This window comes from Grammomys surdaster, unplaced genomic scaffold (assembly GCF_004785775.1).
Source record: "Grammomys surdaster isolate TR1022 unplaced genomic scaffold, NIH_TR_1.0 126187, whole genome shotgun sequence".
In the NCBI taxonomy this organism is placed as follows: Eukaryota; Metazoa; Chordata; class Mammalia; order Rodentia; family Muridae; genus Grammomys; species Grammomys surdaster.
This window is the reverse complement of record NW_021620993.1, coordinates 2690722-2717515: the sequence shown is the minus strand read 5'-3', so window position 1 is coordinate 2717515 and position 26794 is coordinate 2690722. Positions and strand designations below refer to the sequence as shown.

The 26794-nt window shown below is 49.3% G+C and overlaps 1 protein-coding gene across 1 annotated transcript in view; it reads left to right on the top strand.

Annotated features, from left to right (window-relative positions):
- CUNH4orf50 (chromosome unknown C4orf50 homolog) overlaps positions 1–26794 on the top strand; it is a 92571-nt gene that overhangs the window by 23189 nt on the left and 42588 nt on the right. The window contains exons 7-10 of the mRNA XM_028758292.1: positions 4538–4711; positions 7466–7522; positions 8795–8977; positions 13951–14002. Coding sequence (XP_028614125.1) covers positions 4538–4711; positions 7466–7522; positions 8795–8977; positions 13951–14002 — 466 coding nt within the window. The remainder of the gene's footprint in view (positions 1–4537; positions 4712–7465; positions 7523–8794; positions 8978–13950; positions 14003–26794) is intronic.

Genomic DNA, 26794 nt, shown 5'->3' with positions numbered 1-26794 from the left:
ACTCCAGTGGTTTTCTTTTGTGAAGAATTTATTCTTATTTTTCTTCCACCTTCTGGGATTCCAGACTTTTTAGCTGACTCTTTTATCTTTTGAAAAAAAAAATTATCTTAGGTTTGCAGGTCTGTGCTTCTGTTTGGGAGTTTTCTACTGATTTTTCTTTTAATTTGCTAACTCTGTGTTCTGTTGTGACCCACCTCTTGCTAACTCACCCAGCGAGCTCCTGATTCCATCCATTGTACGTTGAGGACCTAGAAAACCCGTCATATTATTTACAAAGAGGTGATGCTGATCAAATGCTGAAATTGTCCACCTTTTCATACATTCCGTTTATCTTTCGAATGTGGAAATACATAAGTCACTGACATTTTGTAGGGTTTCATCTACACTCTAGTGTCTGGATCGTCCCTTTGCCTGCTTCTACTCATCTGATGGCTTGGAAGATTGTCACATTTCTCTGTTTCTTCACATATCAATCATTCAAAGAGCTTCTGGGGGTTGGACCTGTGTATGATGTGTGGTAGATGTCCCTGGTCACCTCTTCTTCCAGGTGGTGCTGTGTGCATCTGGCTCTGGTCCCTCATGGGGTGATTGTTGGTCATCATGGTATTCCCATGCAAGTCTCTTTTGGTCTTAGAGTGTGCTATGCCTCTCACAGTGTGGCACTTGCTCCTAGGACATCCACCCTTCTGTCATGTAGGCTGAGTTCCTGGAGTGTTCAGCAAGATGGCTTTGGCCTGGTTCAGCCCAAACACTGCCACATCTCAGTGCTGTGTGACCCCGAGGTCCTGGTGGTTCACCTCCCAGCAGAGGACCCAAGAGGACATTTCTAGGGCAGCAGTTGGGTTTCTTCTTTGCAGCTCTCTCTCCCCTGTTCCCCACATCCAGCTGAACTTCACCTCTCCATTCTTTCATGCAGCCCTGTTCTCAGAAGAGGAACTAATTTCCTGAACCATGGTCTGCAAAGGGCTTCAGAGAGAAGCCTATGGATCCCTGCACTGGCTTTGCATCTTCATTGGCCACACCATACAACCCTCCCATCACCTCTCTGGATTTCATAGTTTCTCAGTAACAGCTATTCTGACCTAACCAGGCAAGAACTGGCAATCCTAGGGGGTGAAGAGAGAGTAGGGAGTTTCAGGGCATTGTAAGACAGCTGTTTGGGCTCTGATTCAGTGAAGAGTCAGGCTTGTCGAAAAATAAAACTAAGCTTGTGTGTCCACCACAGCAGACAGGCCGTGGTGTAAGATGGAAGGTGTGTACATGTGTGAGGTGGGGGGAGGTGGGGGGGGGGCTGGGTTTGAGGGCTACAGAGGGCATTTGGGGATCACAGCCAAGAAGTGACACACAGTTGGGAAATGTGGAATTAACAGGATTTAGGAATGATGATCAGAGACAGAGGGTAAAGAAAGGTCCTTCTTTCTATCACAGAGTCACTCTTAGGCCTATGGCCCTCTCATAGCTCCTTGACATACTGGACCTGAATCCCCAGTTCTTACACTAAGGATACAGCTGAGAGTCTCCACAGCTGCAGGAACTGCTGTCTACACCCGACCAGCTGCACCCTGAACTGCAGAAACCGGAGACTGAGTTCTCTGCATCCTCCATTGGCCTCTCTGTTCATTTCAGCTTTCCTGTGGGAACCGCTGCTGACTTTCAAGCTCAGGGCAATGTGGGGCAGTGGGCTATGAGAAAGCCAGAAAGCTTGGTAGAAATCTTCGAAGCCCCGGAAACCTCGGCCTGAAAAGGGTCACAGGACGGAAGGTTGCTTCAGATTTCCCACGCTGATGGCCCTCTTAGCTTCCGCTTCCCACAAAGAGACCCATGACCCTTATCACGTAGGATAGCACCTCCATGCAAATAAGGCATCCTCAAACACCCAAGCCAAACCAATAGGGGCTACCTGTTCTTTCCCCGAAACTGTATATATATAATTCCAGAGCTCAAATTAGACGACTACTGCTGTGTGGTGCAAGGTCTCCTGCTGTCGGAGTGTTTTCGAGATCCCTCGCCAGTCGCCAGTCGCGCACTTCAGAGAACAACACTCTCCTCTCCCCTCAGCGGGAAGAGCGAGCTGAACTAAAAGAGCTGAGACACTTTTCTTCCATGGTCTCTCACGAGCGACTCCCGGAAGGAGAGAATTAAAAGAGCTGACAATACTTTCTCGCTTTTGGGGGCTGGGACGGAGGTCCCGCTCCGGTTTTCGGGCGACCAGAGGCCGCTGTGGAGCGAGCCCCGCCCCGTCGGCTGCTGAAGGCCCTGGGCCGGCTCATCTGGCTCCTTCCACGCCCCCGACCCCCGGAGGCCGCTTGCCCACCCCTGCTGGCCCGGCTTGGGGCTGACACCAGCCGCGGTATCCTGCCCTGCGGCAGTCCCGTCAGCCTGCGATCCCTAGGCGCGAGCACTGCACGACAGGGCAGCCCTGCGGACTGGGCTCAGGGCAGAGGGGTGGAGGATTGGGCACAGCTCTTCACAACTCTGCAGTCATTGCTGTACTTGTGCTGGGGATTTGTATCACCAGAATAGATAAAGGCTACAGATGACACCGTCACAGTGTGGACCACAATGTCTGCTACCACAGCATGGATGGGGCCAGAGCCTCTGCTCAGAGCCTAGGAGCTTCCATTGCTTTTAGACCTCCTTTCTGTCCACTGGGTTGAATGACCTGTGTCTGTCACTCTCTCAGTCAATCAGAGCTCCTATGGGGTGTCCCTGCTGTCCCTAAGCCTAAGCACAGCATGCAGTCAGCTGCATAGACTCAGGCACAGGCAGACTTCCCCACCTACTACCAGATCATGCTGTGGGCACTCTCTTAGAGTCCAGAGGGCAGAGCCCTTGTCCAAGCCACCAGAGACAGGACACAGCAGCAAGCCACCAAACTTCTCAAAGGCCACGTTGTTTTGGAGTCTGGAGCTAAATTTTATGGAACCATCCGGAGCACCCATCTGTTCCTGACAGGCCCCAGCCTGTGAGTCTCAGGCCTACGCAGTGTGAATTTCTATTAATTAAGAAAAATATCACCTTCTGTTATTGTGGTCCTTGTTCATAGGAAGATGTCCGGTCAGTCACTGCCCTCTCCTGTTCCACTCTTCTCTCCCTCACTCAGAAGAGCTTGGGAACCTCTCCACCTTCTCCCACTGGAGTGTGGGATGGTGGAAGACATGGAAGGAATGGGTTGTTTTAAATAAAGCAAGGGATAAGGGTGTTCTAAGCTCCCCCTTCCTTCATGGAGGAGACGATCCCTGTGAGCCATACCACTTCTTCCCATGTGAACCTTAGCATTAGGATCAGGATGGCTCACTCCTTGCTCAGTGGGTTTAGAAATCCTCCCGCTGTGACCTCGAGAAGCCACAGGTGTGTTCCCATCACGGACAAGGTCTACCCCCTGACAGAATTAGCACAGTCAAGTTCAGCACAACTACAGATATCACTCTGATACTAAGAGTGGGAAACTTCACATGGCAGGAGAAAGAAAAAGTTATATAACTTTTATCAGATTTTATAGAGGAGCTGGAGAGGTGGCCCAGGGGTAAGAGCACATGCTGTTCTTTCAGAGGACCCAGGTTCCGTTTTCCTAACGTCCATGTTAGGCAGCCCAGAGCCATCTGAAACTCCAGCTCCAGGGGATCTGTCACCATCTTCTGGCCTCCTTGAGCACTAAACTCATGGCCCACATTCACACTGACATGCATATAAATGAACACTTTTAATCTTTAAAAATGTATAAAGAAAAGACACAGGTATGTGTGCATATGTGTGTATATGTGAATTAGTAAAATGGTGAGGACTCAGCCACACAGGACCACTGGGGGCAATACTGTCACTATTATTGATCCCACTTCCCTCAGGGCTGGGCAAGTTCCTTCTTCCCTGACTCTCCTGGCATCCATAATGAAACCTACTACCGTGGTGTTCTGTCAGAGAATATGTGGCGATTTGGTACTGGATTAAGCCAGTGCTCATGGGAAATTTGGAATTGTCTGCCTTATATAATGTCATGAAGCTTTGATGGCGTGAGCATCTGACAGTTTGTGTTGCGTGTGAAAGTTCATTTGTTTTTCTGTGTTTCAGTGCAATAGTTACTGACAGTGATCAAACAGGACCCTGGTTGATAGATCCTATTTTGCATATTTTTGAGACTAATATTCTGGGATGTTGTTCCATCTACCTTCCCCTCTCCTCTCAAGATATCAATTGTGACTCACACATTCATATGTACACATAGAGGCACCATGTGGGAAATGGATGGTAGTAATAACAGGGGAGCATAGAATTTGAGATTTTTATTCATATTCTATCTATCTATCTATCTATCTATCTATCTATCTATCTATCTATCTATCTTTATCTCTCCCTCCTAGTTTCTATCCCTTCCTCCATCTCTCTCTCATTCCCCTTTCTTTCTTCTTTCTACTGTGAGAAAAAAGAAACAGGATAAATAGATGATGGATGGATGGACAGACAGACAATAGAACATGTACTGGTTGTTAGCTATGGTGCTTTATCACCTGAGAACTTCGCCTACACTTCTTTTTCTCAGCTCCAAATCTCCAACGATGCTGCCTCTGAGGAAGACACCAAACTATGTGTACAGCGGCTCCATCACCAGGTGCGGACCCTACAGTGCCAGCTCAGGGACCAGGGCTGGGCACTGAGGGAGTTGCAGGCAGCTCGGGATGAGGCACTGGACCTTCAGGATAAGCTCAAAAGCAAGGTAGGCTATGCCAACCCTTCCTTGCCCTCCAAATGTTTCCAGACCTCAAGGAGCGAGAGCCAACACCTTGATGGTGTTGGTTAGAGATTTAGAGCCTAGAGCGGTGTGAGGAAGATAGGCACGGAGTCTGGACCCTTTGCAGCCAGCTGCCCTCCATCAAAACAATATGTATATATGGGTTTTTAAAGCATCAGGCACCATCCTAGGGTTTCTGTTGCTGTGATGAAACACCATGACCAAAAAGCAAGTTGGAGAGGAAAGGGCTTATTCAGCTTATACTTCCACATCGCTGTTCATCATTGAAGGGAGTTAGGCCAAGAACTCACACAGGGCAGGAACCTGGAGGCAGGCGCTACAGAAGCCATGGAGGCTGTTGCTTTCTGGCTTGTTCCCTGTGGCTTGCTCAGTCTGCTTTCTTATAGAACCCAGAGCCACCAGCCAAGGGATGGCATCACCCACAACAGATTTGGGTCTTTCCCCACCAATCGCTAATCAAGAAACTGCCTTTCAGTTGGATCTTTTGGAGGCATTTTCACAATGGAGGTTCCCACCTTTCAGATGACTCCAGCTTGTGTTAAGCTGACATAAGACCAGCCAGCACAGGCATCTTCAGATACTTTCAAGAGGAGCATTCAGCCCTTCCGCTGCAGGGGACATGTGTGGGCATGATTATAAAAGTTCAGTGAGAGACTCAAGACAGACAGGCTCGGGACCTTGGCTGTGGAGGACATTTGGACCAGCATGGGTCTAAACTCACACAGATTTTCAAACTCACATAAAATGGCAGAAATTCCAGCCTCAGTTGTGCTGACTTCGGTCTCTCCTGACCCTGCAGCTTTGTAAAATGTTCCCATTGGAGGAAGCCTGAGGAAATGCACAGGGGAGCCCTACTTTGTTTCTCTTTCTGCATTGACCCTTAGGGATGGCACATACCTGTGATTGATTTTAATTAAACATGAAACATGTTCATAATCTTTTATGCAGAAACCCCAAAGCACCTCAGCGTGTCCTGTCTAAGGAATGGTTAGATGCATGGCTTAAAAATACTTTCTCCTGATCCTCAGGTTACTTTTTTTTTTTTACTATTTTCTCATCCACTTAAATAATCACTTGTCTTTGATAATCTTATACAATATGTTTTGATTCATATTCTGCCCTCTGCCAATTCTCACAGATTCGCTTCCTTACCCATCCAAGTCTCTCTCTCCCCCTCCTCCTTCCCCTATCCCCCCTCTCTTTAACTTAAATCCATTAAGTATAGTTTATGCTGACCATGTACTCTGAGATGTGTGGCCTCCCACTACAGTGTGCTCAATTACCGGGGCCTACACTCTTAAAGAAAACTGGCTCTCCCTCTGCCAGCAGCTATCAGTTGTCAGTAGCTTCTTGGCTAGTGGTGGGACTCCATGGCCGCTTCCCTTCTCCGTGCTCGGATTCAGTCTGACTTGAGCTTGCACAGGTCTTCTTTGTGCTGTCACAAGCACGTATGTGCAGCTGGGCTGTTGTGTTCCTAAAGCACTGTTTGCTTGAAGTCCCACCACCTCTGGTTCTTACACTCTTCCTGTCCCCTCTCCCACAGTGATTCCAAGTCTGGGAAGAGGGGCTGTGTTACAGATGTCCCCTACAGTGACTGATTAAACTTATGTATTGAATGAAATCACTTTTTAACTGCAAGTGTCCTGTACTCATTTTCTAGGGTTAAGGTCTTTCCCAAACTGAGTCAGGGAGAGGTTGCATCAAAGCCTGCATACACTGAGTCCCATTTGAACACAAGTTCATCAGTTTGAAGCTGAACTCTCGTTTTGACCAGTCCTGGAAAGTTACACCAAACAGGTGCACAGAAATAGTGTTTGTAAAAGCAAAGAAACAAACCAGTATTATGTATCCCCGTCAACAGAGACCTGCTTAAACAAATCACACCGCCGCTGCATGAGGAGAGAGCGTGTGAGATTTTAAAGGGATCAGGCCAGTTGGTTTGCTTGAAAACATCGCCAGGGTTTTCTATTCAATTACCAAACAGGATGCGACACTCTCCATGTAGCAGATTTTCATGTGCCTGTGCACACATATCCTATTCGTGTGAGTGTGTGATATGGAGGAAAAAGAATGATGGGTAAGAACTGGTCAGGGGCAAGGACGAAGGGTTTATTTAGATTGCAACAGATAAGAGAGTGTGAGAGAATTGTCGTAAAATTCCCATTTTATACATCTTATGGGGCAGGAATTCAGACAGAATCTGGCTGAACAGTAGTGAGGTGGATGCTGGGCTGACGTGGAAAATCTGAGGTGATCTCAGGAGTACCTGGTGCCTGTTCCCCAGCCCATCTCTCCCATCTCTTTGTTGTGCTGGAGCCCCACACTCGGTCCCTCTCAGCAGGGACTGAGGCCACATAAGGAGGGCACTCCAGCTGCATGGTGAGTGTTGGGTACCAGAGGCCAGCCCAGAGCTGAGGGCTGTGACCAGCCTCCCACCAGGAACAGAGTCCACATTGCTAATCAGCCCCAAGTGGTAACAATAACTAGTGTTTATTGAGCACATGGCTGGGTCTAGGTGTCCTGTATCAGTGAGGCCTTATGATGACCCTCAGGATTATGTCTGGCTCGGGGACCAAGTGTAACAGTAGGCTGTGTCTGTGTGGCTCCTGATCCTCAGCACTCTGTCTCCACACAGGGAAAGGTGACTGCAGGCCAGCACTGGCTCCCTCCTCTGACCTATCCCACACTGCTTAGTCACAAGTGTGTTTCTCCTTTCAGCTTGAGGAGCTTTGTGAACAGCAGCGTGAAGTGCGCCTGGCTTCCAGTCCTCTGAAGGTAACATACCACCAAGTCACCATTTTGTATTTCCTGAAAATACCTGAGTGCCAGGTACAGATGTCACCAGGTCCCCACATGAACAATGTTCCATGTATCTCCTTCACCTGCCTCCTCACATGTGTGAGATCATTCTATATGGCATGTGTTCTGACCCCACATGCTGTGTCCCACTTTGTCCTCGGAGCTGGGCTTGGAGGCAGCCACTTATTGGCCATGGTCTTCCTCCACATTTTCCTCTTCTCATCCTTTCTCTGCCCTTTTCTTCTCTCTTTCTCCTTCCCTGCTTCCTCTTCTCCCTCCATCTCTTTCTGTCTCCCACACTTTCCCATGCTACATTCACTCCAGTGCTTCCTTAGGAAGGTGCCCCCATCCCCACCCCCATTTATCCTTTTATATGTATATTTGAGACACACTGAGGAATGCCCCTTGTTGCACACGCTCTTTGCTAGCAGGATAATCTGGGCCTGCATTTGGGAAGAGGTGGAGATCCACCCATGGTCCTGGTTTCTGTGTAGGTGGCCCAGGAGGAGCCTTGATTAAGCATCAGCTAAACACCATGACACCCAGAACCCTGTTTCCTGCCTTCTCTTGGGAGCTCAGTTTCCTCAGCTGTCATATTAGAAATATGAACCACTTCATCTTCCACAGTTCCTCATCTGTCAGAGACTCACTTTTGTGTTAGTTAGTAGTTCTCAGCCTTCCTAATGCGGTGACCCTTTAATACACTTCCTCATGTTGTGGTGACCCCCAACCATTAACTTACTTTGTTGCTACTTCATAACTATAATTTTGCTGCTGTTGCGAATTGTAATGTAAACATCTGTGCTTTCTAATGGTCTTAGGTGACCCCTGTGGAAGGATTATCTGACCCTCAAAGGGGTCTCGACCCACAGGATGAGAAACACTGGTATTGGTAAAATGGAAAACTTTAGGAATTCCCATTGAGACTCTAGGATGCCATCTGAGACACCATAGACAGAACAGTACAAGGACCCCCATAAAGTCAGGACCATGAGCGTGCTCTCCCACTAAGTTCATGCTTTAACAAATCCCTCTCATCTAAAGGAGGATTCCAGAGCTTTGCACTGTAGCAAGGTGAAGCCAAATGAAAAGGCAGAGAGGACTCTGCTGGGTGGTTCCTCTCACAGAGTGTCATCAGGAGGGTAGCATGTAGCCCTGAGGTCCTGGTTGTGGATGAGGAAATCATGTTGGGAATGGGGGCACTGCATTGGTCCCAGTTCAGCCTTTAACATGAGTCCCACTGTCCAGGCCAAGCTGGCTTCCCTGGTCCACAAGTGCCAGGAGAGGAACCGCCTGATTGAGCACCTGCTCCAGGAGCTGCCAAGACACGAGCCCAAGAACCACCTGCTCTCCATGCTGGCACAGAACATGCTTGAGGATGTGGCACTGGCTGAATATAGCGCCACCTTCCTGACCCCAGGAGCACCAGAGGTAAGTTGCCATAGACAACCCTGTCTCTGCTTTTAGGGACCCTTGGGTGGACCCAGCCCAGGTCAGCTGCCTCCCTGTGCTGTCTTGGTTACCATCCATCCCTCACACTGGTTCCTTCTCTAGGTGGTACCTATATTCTGGGGGCTGTGAAGAGGGCTGAGGATCCTTTGTCTCTGAAGCACTTATGACCCTGTGCAGGGGGAGCAGACACCCATGTGTCATGAAAGCACCATCATGCTGTGTCACCAGACATTCTTGTCACCCATACTTCATGAGCTCTGTACACACAGCCCCTTCTGCCAGCATGCTTGGTCCACTGACTGCCTTCTGTCCAGCCTTCAAGATTCCAAGTGCCTATCCACAGTTACTGGTCTAAATCCCAATAACCACAATTCCACTCACACCCTTCTGCCTCCACGGTACCTGGCACACATAATAGAACATGCACAGGGGATTCCTCTCGTGTTGTTGAGGGCATTTGTTGCTACCTCTCTGTGAGACCAGAGCCTCTCCTCAGCTGTCTGCCTCCCTAGTCTGACACAGAATTTCTCTAGGGAAAACACCTCTTGAAGCACAAGATCATGAATCAACTGGATGTGTAGCTAGGTGGGGAGAGTGCTCGACTGTCACAGGTGAGATTCTGGTTGCTATGCCCAGAACCACACCCACATAGAGATAACGAACTCAATGTGTGAGAATCTTCTTTGTTGAAGGTTAACAAAAGAAGATACTGAGGGTGAAGTGTTCAGAAGTCCTGGTGGTGGAGGAGGGCGGTCCTGGATGCCTATTTTCCTGATCTAGATAGAGGGCTCCCAGGGATGTGCTTGGCCTGGGGGGACCCCGTGGTGTCAGCCATATGTGCTCACAACTATTCCTGGGTTTGAGACAGATCTGCCTCTGAGTCTGCTGATGGTGTGGGGTGGATGTTTTTCTAAGAATATGGCCTTGGGGTTGGTTCTGGTTGTACAGGGGTTGATCTTCTCAGCCCCTCGAAGCCTGTAGCTGTCTATGATACAAATTGCCATGCAGCTGAGGAGGTGAAAACTGGAGGCCATAGGGCTGTCAAAGGTGTAGAGACTTGGTGTAGGGCCAGAGCTCAAATCCAGAGTACGAGACACCATGTCTAGTGTTCTTCTGTTTCTATGGGTTGTAGAAGGGATTATGGGAGAGAGGGGGAGAGGGAGAGAGAGAGGGAATGAGGGACAGAGGGGAGTGAACTCTAGTTAAAGTGATTAAGACAATCTCTGGGACACAGTTGGTGCCTAATAATTGTGGGGGTGTGGGATGGGGGTGGATGTTAATGTGTTCCACACTGGATGTTTCCATCTGTAAGGAGATTCTCTGAGCCTGAGATGCCTCCTCATGGCCTGGGGCATAGATCTTGGGGAGGCCATACAGCAGATGTAACTGTCCCCAATTGTCAGCCTCTCTGTACTCTCTGGCTTGGCTCGAAATTACCACCAGCTTTGAAGGTGTCCTAGTTTGGTTTCTGTTGCTGTGATAAATGCTATGGCCAAAAGCAACTTGGGGAAAAAAAGAATTTCTTTGGTTCACAGATCACAGACCATCATCAGGGAAATCAAGGCAGGAACTTGGGGCTGCAGCCTGGAAGCGGAAACTGAAGCAGAGATCATGGAATGGGATGCTGATTACTGAGTTGCTCTCTGACTCGTGTTCAGCTTGCCTTCTTAGACAGCTCAGGATCTGCCCAGGGATGGCACTGCCCACAGTGGGCTGGACCCTCCCACACCCACACTCAAGACAGTTCCTCACAGATGTGGCCACAGGCTAGTCTGATGGAGGTAGCTCCTCACCTGAGATTCCTTCCTTGCAGGTGTGTGTAGGTTTGTGTCAAGTTGACAAAACCATCGAGCACACAAAGTGACGCTGAGTCTAATCTGACTGGATATCCCTGTGCTGTGTGGTCCGGAGACTGCAGCAGCCTGCTGTGCCATATCCTGTCCAGAGGTGGTGACAGGGTTCCTGCCACCCTCAGCCGTAGATCTGGGGAGCCAAGTAGACCAAAACACACAGTGAGCCAACCAACGTCGTAAAAGACAATGATCCTTGCAGGGCTGAGACCAGGCTGAGGTACAGCATGGCTCTGAGTCTGCTGACTTGTTCTCTTACCTGTACAACAGGAACAGCACATTCTGCTCAGTAGACATACTGAGAAGCCAGTATGGGATAACCTGTATCCTATAGGCCAGAGACTGAGACCAAGGGGTCCAGGGTCACATCTCCACTCCACCATCCTCCAGTCCTTTGACCTATGAGGGGACACTTACATGCTCTGCTGACTATGTACAGGTGATGTTCCAAGTGCTTGCTGCAAACTAGCAGAGTGTCCATTATCCCACATGAATGGCACAGTTCTCCCCCAATCAGATGACAGAAGCGAGCCTCCGAGAGGGTCTTCCCCAAAGACCTACACCTCTATGGAGCTTTCTAATTTGGTCCTTTACATGCTGAGTGACTTTGCCTAAGTGGTGGGAGGGGCACTTGAGGCTGATGCTGGGAGTCTGCACACAGCCACCAGCAATGACCACTGCAGGGGCGGATAGGTAAGGCTTACCTGAGAGCAGGCACAGAGGAGGTGTGGCTGGACTGGAGTTCATGGTGTCTGCACTGGCTTCGGTAGCTTCTAGGGCTGGGGTGTGGAGTGTTGGTGCAGAACCAGAGAGTCAGGTTCCTTAAGCATGGGGTCTGAGAGGCTAGCTATGTGCTGTGTAGCCCTCTGTTCCTCCAGCACTGTGTTCTGAGCCATGAGGACCCTGTTGGAGAGGGACACTGAGCTCTTCAGTGCTAGTGGTGGCAGCTCTTCCTGCTGGCAGTTGGGGACTGGAAGCTGGTCCAGAGCACTTGGTTTTATGGACACTAGCTTTGCTTCAGGGAACACAGATGGGAGCCCTGATGGAAGCCTTTGGGCTTTGGCTGACAGCCGAGAGGGCTGCCTGGTGGCTGAGGAGTTGCTGATGGGCTTGGGGTAGGCTGCACATGGAATCAGGCTGACAAGTAGGAAGATGGTGTGCTTTTGACAGAAGCCTTCTGGAAGCATCCCTGGAGAATCCATACACTGAGGTTCCCAATAGCCCTTGGAAACAGAGACTGCAGCAATGGGACATGGTGCTCCCACCCAGACAGGTCATCTGTGTTTAGTATCTGGTAATACAGTCCTGCCCTCCACTCTACAGATGAATCCATTCCATCTTCCCACATCCCCTTCCTGATGGAGAATCCTAATAATGGATCAGCCAAGGGCTTGGAAAAGGGGTAGAGAAGGTTTGGCATCCTCCCTTTCCAGCAGAGGATGTGGCCTGTCACTCACTCTCCTCCTTTCCATCATTTCGATGGGTGGGGTGGAGTCTCACTGCCATTGTCTTTTCTGGCTGGAATTTGAGAGAGGGATGAATCCCATCATTTGTCAGCCCTTCTCACTGGGACATGGCTGTGGGGACCCACCCAGAGCACCTGCACTGCTGGTACACTGCCATCACTTCATCCCTCGGATGCAGCCTCCCCAGACTGCTGTCCATGTGTTGTCTCCCAGCGGGACCCCTGGGATGGTGATGGTGGGAATGCACAGGCAGCTGTCTAGAAGAGAGGAGAAGGCTTGTTGAGGACAAGTAAGCAAGGATGTATTTATTCTTGTTGCTCACATGTTGCTAGCTTCTTGAGTTCTTGCTGGTTTTTTTTTTGTTGTTGTTGTTTTGTTTTTTGTTTTTTTTTTTTTTGGCTGGGGCTTGGGTTTTTTTCAGTTTTTAATTTTTATTGGGTATTTTATTTATTTACATTTCAGATGTCACCCCCTCTCCCCATTTCTCCCTCCCTAGGATCCCCATCCCATCGCCCCTCCTCCTTTTTTGCTTTTATACCATTTTAATTACATGCAAGTATTAAGGTCAGTTCTAGGTTGAGTTCCTGCTCTGATTTCCCAAACTGATGGACTGTAACTTGGGATTGTAAACTGAAACACCGCCACTCCCACCCCATTGCTTTTTCTCAAGGTTTCTGTCACAGCAACCACAATGAAATTAGGACAAGAACATCTACCCACAGAACAGCAGGAGAGCAGGTATCATCACACCTGAAGCATGAGGCGCTGAAAGGTGCCGTGGAGTGGCTTGTGACCAGAGGACAGCTAGCCTTCGGTTACTGTTCAGCACCTCTGTCAGTCCATCCTGGAGTCTCCATCACAGTGTCCAGTTGTCACATAGATCCTGGTCAGGGCAAGTAGCAGACAGGTGGCTGAACTGTGTTGGGAGTCTGGAAAGATGATACAGGGTCACTGGCTCACTTGAATTTGGTCTTGGAGTTCACTCAGAGGTTTTCCAGTGAGGAAAAGAGAGTAGAGCTTTCAGGCGTGATGATGGGTCATGCTGGTGCCTGGAGCATCAGGATAAAGATGGGGGAGAAGAGCTGCCCCAGGGTCACTGCACACAGGACCCTGCCCCACAGAATGCCCAAAGGACACAGAATAGAGACTCCAACATGCCTTGAAGATCTAGTAGTTGGCTTCTTCTTCACAGGCTGCTGGGTGGAGTGAGAATTCCTTAGGGTGCCCTGCTGCCTACAGATGTGACCGATCATTGCAGTAGTAAATGGGGTGGACTCAGGCTCAAGGTCTCCTAATGAGTGATGAACCAGTGGCTTCTGGCAGCACTGGATGCCCCAACTTCCTTTAAAACTTCTCTTAATGCATTTCTGAAAAGATGCGTGTTGCTGTCTCTGCATGGAAGTTGAGTCTGGCCAAGGAAATGTAATTGTCCCCGGTGTGTGGTATCCTTGAGCAGACCTGGTCTGGGTCACCTGGATGGTAGCTGAGGAGGGAATGTGGCAGATGCACCATCACGTCACCTTCCCTAGCAGGCTGGGCTCAGCTGCACAGGGTGGCCAGCCTTACTCTGGTCCTCTGCAGACCTTCACACCCTTCTCTCCGCAGTCTATCCACTGAGCTGTTCTTTTTCTTCCAGACATTCTGTCACCTGGATGTGAGCTCCAAGGAGACTTCAGCCAGTGGAGGAGGTCAGTACACCTGCCAGAAACATTTCTGTGTGTTCAGCAAAAGCCAGGGCCGGGTGGGATGGGTGCAAACCGCCCAATGTCAAACTTGTACCATGAAAGGGACTTCCTGTTTCTCCCTTTCCTTCTGCTGCTTGGCCCTGTCTTACCACCTTTGTAGCATCAGAACATACTTGGAAACAAAACAAAACAAAACAAAACAAAACAAAACAAAACAAAACAAAACAAGAAGAGCCTCAAATTCCTCAGCTTTGTTCGTTATGAACCATTACATGCATTTCCCAACCATGACACTCATCTCACATAAGCAATCCCCATACAATATTAGGAATAAGCTCGGTGGACAGATGTGTTCACCCCGTGCCTTCAGTGTTGTGAGGTAACCCATGCACTCTGTGGTATGTAACACAGCCACTAAGGTGGTGGAGAATGCCATGCTGTAGGGCAGTGTCGTGATGTTAAATTCAAAGGACACGGAGTACTCATACTGTGAGCTGTATCACGCATGCGTATCCATGTGTGATCAGCGAAGGAGGTTAAGGGGTAAAGTAAATATTTACTGTGGTTACTCAGGCAGAGGCACATGAGTGGTTTTGTGGTTGCTCTGTTATCTTTATTGTAATAGGGGAATTAAGGTGCTGGGAGACCAGCGTCTCCTGTCTGAGGGCCTTAAAAAGGACTGCTTACTAGCGGTATGGGACTGGGTTATAGGGATGGGGCTGACTCTGAGAGCTTGCTGAGGTTGCACTCATAGAAGAACTGACCACTCTCCAGATGTGGTTTCTCCATGGCTCCTATGCTCGAGTCTGCTCTTGCCAGCCCTGTGATGGCAGAGGAGCTAATCAACCTCTCTGAGCCGAAGACTGTTCAAAAGGAAGATACTGTGACTGACCTGTACAGGGCGCGACACATAGCAGGGTGTCAACACATGAGAAGAAAGGTTCTTCTTGGCAGGTGGGGGTGGCCTCTGTTCCTTCACTGCTGTCCCTCTAGCCGGAACCGGTACCTGATTCTACAGCTGGAGAGCTGTGGATTCTAGCTGGTCCCACTCTGCCACTCCCTGGGCTCAGCCTTTTCACTTGTGAAAGGAGAAAATGCTTATGGTTAATGGGGCTGTTTGTGCTGTTTCTGGAGGCTGTCTGTCACCTCCTGCAGGGGATGCATACAAGATGTGGGGGCCAACAGAGGGAACCCAAGAGGTAACCCTACCCTGGAGTGCATGGTAGCTAGCAGGAGATTAGGGAGATGGGCAGTAACCTGGGGTGCAGCAAGACCATGGTGGTGCCATTATTTTGTGTGTTACTCAGAGAATTCAAAGGCACCAAAAGAGCCTCTGTCACAGGGATGGCAGTGTGGGAGCATCTGTGGCTAGCAAGAGACTGGAAACAATATGATAAAGTTTAGGGACCTTTCAATTTTAAAGAAGGATGCCTGGCCTGATGCCTGACTGAGGATTCTCTCTTCCAGCTCAAGAGTATCTGTTTAATTCTGAAACAGACAGTGTCCTTCAAAACCTGTGGGGTGTGGAGTCCTTGTCCCTTCCAGGGGCCGAGTGGGCATTGCAGACTGCTCCACCAGGTTCCCCAAAGGTAAGTGCCTTAGCTTCACTTCTGAAATATGATTTTGACTGGAAGAGAAATACACTCTCAGATGTACACACTTAGGTACACACACACACACACACACACACACACACACACACACACACACACAGAGAGAGAGAGAGAGAGAGAGAGAGAGAGAGAGAGAGAGAGAGGCGTGTACATGCACAAGCATGCACACATGCACACATGACAGCACAAATAAAGCCCACCAGGTTAAAAAGTAAAACATAACTCAGAGTCTGTTATCTGCATTTCAGTCTTTGTTTCTGCTGAAGCCTCTTGCTGTGTGTTATTTTTCTTGAGAGCTTGCCCTCATAGGTGGAGACCCTGGCCCTGGATTGAGGCTCTGTTGGTGATCCCTGCCCCAGGAGGACTTCCCTTGCTCTGATAGGCTGACACGGCCAGTACCTTCCTCTTTGAGGACTGACTCAAAAGATGGCACAGCCAGAGCAGCTCTGCCTGACATCCGATTCAGACTCACTTCTGGGCCCCAAACCTACAGGGTCCCCCAAGTCTTTTCCCATGGTTCCTGATGCCCCACAGGCTATGAGATTCCTGTCTAGCATCTCACCCTCACAGCACCTGGACCTTCCACAGACTGCTAGTGAGGGGTAGGACGCTGACACCCCATCAGACTGCACAGGGACCCTGCCCCCTGCTGTCAGGGTCAGTCAGACAAAGCCTCTCAGCTGTGGTCCTTTGCAGATCATAGCTGATATATATATTGTACTTATATTTTATCTAGATGTGTCTAGTTGTTTCTGCTATGAAGTACCTGAACCAGTTATCACCAGATACACTACACTGGCTCCAGAAAAACTATTTAACTTATTAAATCTGGGGCCTGGCTGGTCTGAGCTCAACCTCCAGCCACGTCCTTGTTAGGTCAGTGTGATGCTGGGCAAAGCCCTTCATCTGTTTGTGTGTTAGTCTCCTTCTGTATAAAATGGGAGTGGCACTGGCCGATGCTGTCATGAGAATGAAAGCCGGCGGGGTGGCCACGCCACGCTGTGTTTGCAGATCTCACAATGAAAGAACAGAGTAAGTGGCTCTCCCTCGCTGGGTCTCAGCGCAAGACTTGTGGACTCCTGAGGCTTTCATAGGCCTCCACATTTATTTATAGTTTTATCTTAAGCATGATACGTTGATATTTTATCTTGGAGATGATATATTGCATGTCATGGTTGTGGGTCGATTTGATGACCCCTCCCACGTCTATGAAGTATTTGTTTCTAGTGCAGGAGAAGTGCTCACAAGGGCTGGCCATACTCAGCAGGGCCTTCATCAGCTTTCTGACTGCTGATGACACAGTTACCTGTGTGGGTTCCATGTCTAGAAATAAGAACACTTTCCCATCCCATTTTTCACCGTCTCCTGGGAAAACTACCTCCGACGTGCCTTTTCTGACACGTCACCTGGAGGTATCACAGGCAACACTGTTCTCCCCAGATGAGAAGCAGGGTGAGCAATTGCAAATGGTGTGGGTGTTCACAGGAGTAAGCATGGCTGGAGCTCAGGGAGGAAGGCAGACAGAGACTGTGAAAGAAGGAGGAGTCCTACAGTGAGTATCCATCCCCACAGGGACCTCATAGCAACATCATACCTGCTTTACCTATAAAGAAAGGAAGGAGGTCAAGGAGGCTGATGGTTCACCCAGAAACTCTCAGTCTGAGGGCACGGTCAGTGCAGCACTGTGGCTGCTTCCTAACCCCTTCCCTGGTGGATGGAGGGTTGGCTCTAGTCTTCTAGTCAGGATGGAAGGCAGACACATAGCCACATCTGGGGGAGGCTGGAGGGACAGATGAGCTTCCTGCTGCTGTGCTGTTGTAGCTGGTCCTTCCTGTGAGTTCTGGAAGGGAACATGTTTTCAGAGGTGAGATTCTGATATGGATCGTCTTATGCTCAGGAGTGGCTGATGATGGGCTTGTAGACAGGGTAAGGGATGAAGTCACGTGATCTGAGTAATGTGGAATCAGCAGCTTTATGGCCACTTACATTTACATGAGATGTCTGGGGTCTTCAGAACTATAGAGAGGATCCAGGACAGGGAATGTGGTGCATATTTGAGGGGCCATGGGGACAGTGGCATGAGATTACCATGCAGGAGACACTGCCTTTCTGTGTGAAGGGTGTGTTTTCCTGTCATTGAGAAAAAAGCCTGTGCTTCCGCTCTGCCACCAGCCCAATGCCTGTAGGTCAGCACTTGCTCAATGGCAGGTGTGACAACCCAACTGGTCCCCATCCCCACTTCCTTGACTGTGACTTGGTGACAATGGCCTCTTAGCACTGTCATAGGAGGAAGTGAGCATGTGGTAAGACAGTTGATGGCAGCACAGAAAGTGCTGGGTAAGCATTAGTTGTCATTGTTGTACCTCCCATGGGTAAGAGGTGTGATCTGAGAACTGTAATCAAGGGACACAGAGACTTCTGCTTTCTCTTCTCCAGATGTCCCCATCTTCCGGCTCAGCCTGGATTCTGGATAGTGCAGCGGGGAAACAGAGCTTTCTCCATCATGTCTAGGGGTGGAGGCAGAATATCTCACCCTCTCTTCCTAGCCAGCAGCCTCTTGCAATCCTGGAGGATGCCGGCTTTCCACCACACACTCAGACAGTGTCTGAAGCAATTCCCAAGCCAATAAATCACTGCAGCAGGCGTGAAGTTGACAGGACCACTCACTCTCTGGGGCCACTTCACGGCCTCCATAAATATTTGAAGCAGAGTCTTCGGAGAGCACTTTAAGAAATCGGGCTTGCTCTCAGCCCTCGGTGAGTGGGAAGTGCTTTTGTCTTTGGCTTTAAAAAAAGACTTGTGGTTGTGGTGTGAGCGGGGAAAGGTGCTGGTGTGCCTTGCAGACCAGCTTTGTTAGGTACAAAGACAGTGATAAGCAGGTTTTCTGTGTGCATGGCTAGGAAGGAGAGCTGCACAGTCATCCTGCACAGGGTGAAACATGGCAGCAGGCCACCCTGAAGTCCTTGGACCTCATGTTCCAGGCCCTGATCCAGGCTCTACCTCAGATGTCTCTTCCCCTCTTGAAGGGGAAGTGAGAGGTCCTTGCCCTACTCTGTTCTCTCCTGTAAGGGAGGGCAGGGACAATGGGCTTGGTCTTCTGTGCTTTCATTTTCAGTTTGAGAACCGACAGAGACTTTCCATTTGACCTTTCCTTTCATCCCTGTTATTCATATCTCATGAGACCAACCACAGCATGGACCTAGTAGCCGGCTGGTTTGGTTTCCAGGAGAAATGGGAGCCACTGAAATGCAAGGAACGCTCACAGAGCTGTGACCACTTGTTGTGGGACAAGGAACCAAGTACAGGTTATATCCTAGAGAGGCTGCTAAGTGGGCCCACATCTCATTCAGTCATCTGGCTGTCGTGGTTGCTAGGTGACCGTTGTCTGCTGCTGTAGTACTGGAAAAGACATATGGAGCTGGATGAGGATGCTGGCTTGATGGCCTCTCTTCTGCTCTCCTGTCTCTTTGTCTTGGAACTGCATTCTTAACATCATGAGTTGGGATATCAAGAATGTGATGGAGAGAGGATGTACAAGGGACAGTTCATCCTTTGGGAGTGGTGCCACCTCTGGTCTCCAAAGTGGTCCCGCAAGGCTAAGACATGAGGCATGATCCTGTCACCTCAGCTCCCTCCAGTGTGAGCTCATAATCTGATCTTTGGTAAGAGGCAACCCAGATGGGTCTCTCCAGAGTGATCCCTGATGCTCACCATGGTGATAGCATGCTAAATACAAAACACTTGTAAACCAGAAACTGCAGTAAACATTCCCTCTTAGGGTACACTGAGGGTCTCCAATAAGGGCTGCTTCATGTTCTGACTTCCAAGCAGTGTTACAATGAATGCTGCCAGATGCTGCCAGACTCTGGTCTTCTCCCAGGCCTGCAGAACTCAGCCCCTTGGAAGGCACAAGGGGACCCAACACACCCTCCTTAAGCTATATATTGTCAAATGCAAGGGGATCAGGCCAGGGCTTGCACCAAGGGTATTGAAGGCCAGGCAGGAGCTTGGCTTGCAGGAGCTGGGGACAGCCACTCCTCTGCCTAGGCCTCTGGAGAGACCAGCAAACAGACTAGCTCTGCAGCTGCAGCAGAAAATAATTTATCAGACAGTTGTCAGCAACCCACGTGGAGAACTTCCCCTGGAGCCTAGCCAAAGCCAGTAAAGTAAGTGTGCCCCTCCCCCTAGCCATGAGACAGGCCCTTGGGGAGGCCTGGCTTTGCCTGTGTTGAATGTGGTCTCTCTTCCCTGTGGCCTTATTCATCTTCCCGTGAATCTGGAAGGACAAGGAGGACTAGAACTGGGTGTCCTTGGTCTCCTGCCAACTCCTGTCCTGGGTGTTCCAGGCAGACATGTAGCCTATGACCCAGGGCATCAGCAGATGGGATGCAGAGTAGGACTATGGAGTAGGAAGCTGCCCGTGATGCAGTAGACTCCTGACCAAAGTGTGCACTGTGCTACATCTTCCTGGGGGTTCTGCCAGGAAAGGGAGATGTCAAAGTGGGGCAGCCATAGGAGCAGAATCCCTTCCCTACCTCCCCAGGGTGAGCTGTTCCCAAACCCAGAGAGGGCATGGGGTGCTATAGCCCTACACTGTCACCCAGATATGGGACACACTGTTGCCAGTGTGTTGTCTTGTCACAGACAAGCCCTGCTTAGGGGTACATCAGAAGAGGGAGGCTAGATGTCAACGTTAAATGGCAATCAGACTCTTTCCAAAGGTGATGATTTCTCTGGGGTTGACTGAGCGCTGTGTGGGTTCATGTACACCCAAGGAGGCTGAGGTCAGAAGTCTGTAAAGGCAAATTGAGGGGAGCACAGTAAGCAGATACAAGAGTGCCATCATAGGGACCCATACCTAGCCTGTGCTGTACGAAATGGGCAGGTGTGAACCTACGGAGCTGTGATGGCCTCTGCTCATGGCTGCACCTCCGGTAGGTTCTGCAGTAGCTCTTGGTGCTAAGTGTGTGTATGTGGCAAAAACAGCACCTCTGGCTTTGTTACAGTTGTTCTTTTATGATCGTGACAGAAGTGACTCCATTTCTTCTGTCAGTTTTCACATAAGAAGCAAGTGTTTGCTTCTCAGTTTCAGTAATGGCTGTCTTGCTTCCACCTGCTGGGCTCACAGTTAGGAGGAAAAGACCACAGAGGATGCTGGGAAGAGGTAAGATGGCCCCTGGGGAGGTTTGATAAAGTTTTGGAGAGCATGGGTGGCCTTTGCTGAGCCATGAAGGTTGACAGTTTGACAGTAGGCAAGGTGGGGACTTGGAGTGTCAGGTCCATGTAGCACTGTGTTCAGTTCTTGTTTATTTAGGAGGCAGGAAGCCTGGTATAAAATCACAGGAAGCATGGAGCTGGGCAAATGAACCTACAAAACACAGGTGGAGTGTGTGCCCCGAGGACAAAGACTCGTACTCACTCTAATCTGAGCGGGCCAGATGTAGCTTTCAATGGCAGTCCTTGGAGGCCTGAATTCTTCCTGGCACAACACCTCCATGGTGACATTATCCTCCATCATCTGGCCTGGTGACATGCTTTATGATATCACCTCCAGAATGCTGCCCTGCCTGCAGCATTCTTAACTCTGTGTCAGCCTCACACACTTTCCCTGCCTAAGCCAAGAGGCAGGTGGCTTAGGAGCTAAGCATACCTACCTCCCACCCCATGTCTGGCTCTGACCCTCGCATCCCTTCAGGGTCTCAGTGTTCTGGCCTGTGGGATGGGGTGTCTGACTTCCAGCATGACTAGAAGTGAGACACCCCTTGCCCCAAGAGGCCCTCCAAGCATGGAAGAGCTACCGTGTCGTTGCCACTATGTGACTCTGATAGTGTGGTTTTTTTATAATCCAGGCACATGAAACTCTACAGAGTGTGGTGATAGAGAGGTGGGCAGGACTCAGCCACACAGGACACCCTGGCAGAAGAGGTTAGGATAAAGTACATGTGCTGCTCTGGGCTCTGTGTGGCAGTTTCCCCTGGGGCAGAAGGTCATACTCTTAGGACCTCATAGTCCCTATGTGCCATGTCCATGCCATGGTTGAAATGTATGGTCAGTGTGTCATGGAGCATGGGCGGTGTCATACACAGACACACAGACACAAACACACACACAGACACACACCCACAGACACACCCACACACCCACAGACATACAAATACAGACCACACACACATTCACACACACATAGACAGAGACACACAGATACACACACACACACACACACACACACACACACACACACACACACACGGCTCAGCAGAGAGAGGCCTCTATGGAATCCTCCTGAATCAAGACAGTGGAGAGAATGCAAGGAAGTGAGGTTGTCGTTAGAGGAGAGGACATTCGAAGGCAGGGAGCATCCGGACTCCAGGTTATCCTTCTTCCTGCCCTGTGAGTGAAGAAAGGGCGTAGCCTGGGATGACAAGAGATCCAAGTTCTGAGTGCTAGAGGCTGCAGGGAGGACAGATGAGGGTGGCTGATGCGAGCCTGGCTGAAAACTGGCTTCCTAGCTAGGCACGGCTGTGCACCTCAGCGCTTTGTGAGTGGAGGCAGGGAGATGTCTCCAAGTTTGAGGCCACACAGTAAGCTCCTCTGTCACAGGAAGGATGGATGGGAGGAAGGAAGGAAGTTTAGCCTCATTTTGGAAAACATATTAGGACAAAAAAATGTCAAATATTTACAAAAGCAGACAGAAAAATAAGAGGTTCCAACATGTTTGTCATTCAGCGTCAACAAAGACCAGCTTGACGGCTGGCTCCTTTGTCAGTGCCCCGCCCCTTCCCTCCTTTTTATCCACATTATTGGGAGGTGGGGCTCAATGTTCATCATTCAGTTCATAAACATTTCAAACACCGCTCCATCCTCCAATAAGTGATAACTCTTTAAGTTTGTCAAACATCCAATCTGTTCAGTGTTCTATTTTACAAATTACATCGGTAATCTTTCTCATGGTTTATTTGAAACTGTCTAAGGTCTCATTATTACTGACTGACATGTCTTTTTTGAGGTAGATCTACGAAAGACAACACTTACTTCACTGAATATGAGTGTGGTCACTTGCTGTGGGACTATGACCTCTGTCTCTCTCCAAAATATTTCCACCTTCTTAAACTGAAGCTCTGTCCCTAGAAACATGAACCGTCCACCCTCCCTAGTAATCACCAGACTGTGTTGTATCTTAAATAAAATGACAATGACTAGGTCCCTCACACGAGCGAGCCTTTGGGATTTGTCCCCTTGTGTCTAGCTCTTTTAGATATAGTACAACGCCATGAAAGTGCGTGTATACAATAGCATGTCATGATTTCCTTCCTTTTAAAGGCTGAATATACTTCAACTGCATAGACTTGCCACAGTTCCTCCCCTCCACATGATGGAGGGCAACCCTCTTTGAGACACTCTTTTCCTCTCCAAGGTCAAGGTATCCTATCTGACTTAGCTTCCAGGTCCCTCCTGTGTCAATGTGTTCCCTGACTTCTTTGTCCACTGAGCATGCTCCATGTGGGTAACCAAATCTCCAGATGCTCCAGGCTCACATTCATGAAGCTCTTTTGTGATGCAATGTGGGATTCTCTCTCTCTGCCTGGGAGCTGGAGCTTGGACCCAGCTCCTCCAACGCAGCAGAAGACAAGGGAGCTGAAGTGAGTTCCATGAGATTTAGGCTCAGCTGGAACCTGGGTACCAGCAGTTCACTTAGTGTCCCTGGGGAACTTGTGTCAAACCAAGTCATGAATAGTCCTGAAGGATGATGGATGAGGAGGTCATGGCCTTGCAGGGCTGTGTAATTAGACTGATGCTGCCAAGGAACATTGGCTAACACATAGACTCTGACTTTCCTTTGCAGTGGGGTCTGGGAGTTCTTGGAGCCCCAGGGCCTCCTGGTTGATGGGAGGGCTGTACAGAGAACCACTCCCTCCCCTACCAGGGTCAAGAAATGGAGCCAGAGGTCTCTATCAAATTCACTTTAGGATCCTAAGGGCAAGCCTGGGAGTGTAACTCAATCATTAGAGTGATTTCTGAGTCTGCAAGGGCCCTGGGTTTGATTCTCCCCTCTACCATAGAATAAATGGCATGGTAACTCATGTTACCTAGCACTTGGGTAACTAGCAGTTGGGAAGTAGAGGCAGGAGGATTAGAAAATCAGGGTCAATCCTTGGCAACGTAATGGGACTCAGATCAGGATTGGGTATGGGCTGTACTGTGATGGCACTGGTCTTGGGAGGAATGAAGCATACTGTCAACAGTGCTTTAAGCCAGCTAGAAGATTTCTGAACATTGCCTGGAGACCATGGCCTTCTATGCAGTGTCTAACCACTCCTGGTATCATAGACAGAAATAAGCATACTTTAAACAGCATGTGTTCTGTTTACAAAATCGAATATGTTTATCTGGGAAATGCAAACAAGTAGCGTAACAAACAAAACCACCAGGAGTTCCAGCACTGAGAGATTGGGAATTTACTTCCAGGCAGCTGGGCCTTTCCAGTCATTGAGCTCCCACAGTGATAATGAACTAATGAACGGTGTCTTCAACATAGCATGCTTCAGCACTGTAGCATTTTGGAGGGGTAGAAGGGCACATTGGTAAAGATGGCGCCTTCTGGAACCAGTCAAGACACTTCATAGATGTGATAGATGCTCTTGATCCGTCTGTGCCTCCACTTCCCCATGAGCACCTGTCATGAACATCAGTAGACATGTTCCTGTATAAAGGTTTGTAACAGGGTGTGGCGCTCTGATGAGCTGTCCCTCACAGGCTCGAGTGTGGAACACTTGTCCCTGTCTAGCTGGTGGTACTATCTAGGGAGGTGGCAGAAACTGTAGGAGGCAGGGCCTGGTTGAAGGAAACAGGTCAGGGGCTGATGTGCCTCCTAAAGGTATCTTTTCCTGCTCTCTTCCTGTTCCTTTCTGTATGCTTCCTGTGCGCCACAGGGGATGCTCCAGCTGTGAGCAGCGGAGCCAGATTGTAAGGATCCGTGATTCACAGAAGAATCTCACAGAGCCTTCTCCTCAGGCTCCAAAAGTATGCAAAACAAAGGGTGTTTTATTCTGCAGAAGTCTAGCATGCTGGGGTGTAACATGATGCAGGTGCCCCAGTGAGCTCGCAGGCCCAATTTAAAGCACATTAGGGGAATTCCGGGAGGGTTAGGTGACCTTTATCTTAATCTGTTGGATCTATGTCTAGAGACAATCCAGAACCATTGCTGGGGTGGAGGGGGGGGGCTGGAAACTGTTGCTGAGGAAGTCTGGAAACTGCTGATGACCCATTGTCCTTGCCTCAGGTGAGGTGGTAGGGCCTGGACTTCCCTGGAATTGCCCAGTTCTTAGAAATAGAGATTTAGGCCTAGTCTCCTGAACTGCCAATTTGAAGCTTGTCATGCCATCAGCCTAGTCTGTCTCAAGATGACCATGGAATGAGACCTCAGAAATTGTGAGCAGGGGCAATCTTTGTTCCTTCAAACTGTTTCTTTCAGGAATTCTCACAGCCACAAGAAGCCACATCAGTAGAGGCATACACATTCTTTTCGCTGGATGTCTAATGTGGATATCATCTTCACTTGAATAAATTATATATATCTCCCTACTGTGTGCTGATCATCTTCCAAGGTTTCACACATGTTGTCATATTCAGTTTCTAAATGACATCTTCAAAGTCAGTTTTATTGATACTTAAAGTGATGGAGCGCTTGGAGCAGAAGAGATGCTTTGCAAGTTATGTAGCAGGCGTCAGACCCAGAATTCCAGTCTTTCAATGCAATTGAACTCTCACGGCCCTGTCCTGCTCCTGGACCACCCCACTCTTGGCTCTGACAAAGTCAAATTGATACCCAAGTGCCACTGTCAATGTTTCTGGTGCTAATTATTGCTGCCTGCTGTAGCTTAGGTGCACAGAAGAAGGCCTTTGTGATTCATGTGTGACCCAGCCTCTCTCACTCAGAGATTTCAAGTCAGCTGTGGTCTCTCCTTGAAGTTCATGATGCAGCCAGGGTGGAGTGTTTCCTGAGAGACATTCCTTTCACCAGGAGGCACGATCAGTCTGAAAGCTGCTCTTTTCTGTGGGAAGAGCTCTCAGGTTTGGGTGGTACTTCTTGGGACTGGACCTGGGACCTACAGAAGACAGGGAATAAGGTCTTTAGCTTGAACTGTCTGAGATCCATTATACCTGAGAATTAAGAGATAGAGAGGGGGTGTTACAGTGAATCGAGAGAAGTCTGTCTGGCACCAGGCTATTCTCGTGCAATCCTTTGTGACACTGAATGACTCCTTTTCCACCCCAGCTGCAACATGACAGGGAGGTGCCACCTTCCTAGCAAGTTGCTGTGATGGTCTGGGATCACATATTTAGGATGTCCGCTGTGTGTTGTTAGCATGGGTTATGACCTTTAGGAGTGGAGATCTTACTTCCTGTGCTGTAGGTGTTGGCTTTACTAAATTCTAGGAGGTAAAGGTGTGAGGAAATGTCACCTAATAGAAAACACTCAGGAGGCGTGGCTGTGCCCTGGCCCCCACGGGCATCCTGTGTGAATTCCAAGGGGTTACAGAGTGCAGGAGAATGGAAGCTAAGGTAAAGATGTGAGTGAAGAAAGAGACCATGACTATAATAAGCACAGAAACTGGAGCCAGCTCACTAGTGTTCCGGAATTGTCTGAACACAGTCATGCTAGATGGCTAGCACTGGGGTCCCATGAGACCAAAGAAAGGCCAACAGTTGTAGGATTGTGGAGTGCAATTTATGACAGGACCATTGCCCAGGATTGGGGTCAGAAAAGGGTGCATATGTATTGGTCAAAAGTGAGTTCATCTAAACTGGAGTGTTTCTGGTTTGCCTTCACCTAACATGAACAAGCACGTTCTTGGTGCTGGAGGCCCACTGCGGATCTCCACTCAGAATTCTAGTGGCTTTGTCTGTTTAGAATGTGCTGGGAAGCTCTGTGGGCAAACCCCACTGGAGTCATCTGGGCAGTCACTGGGTTATGAGTCAAGATAGCTGTGCTCAGGTCCTGCTGAACGCACACCGTGGAAATTTATTTTCCTGGGAGCCCCGAGAGGCTCAGCAAGTTCCCTCTTAGGGCCTCCACTTCCTCAGAAGTGAACATGGATAATAACTATGCTTAACTCACAGGGCTCAATAAAAGCTTTACACTCACATAGGCACTCTCTCTCCCTCTTCACGCCCCCCCCCC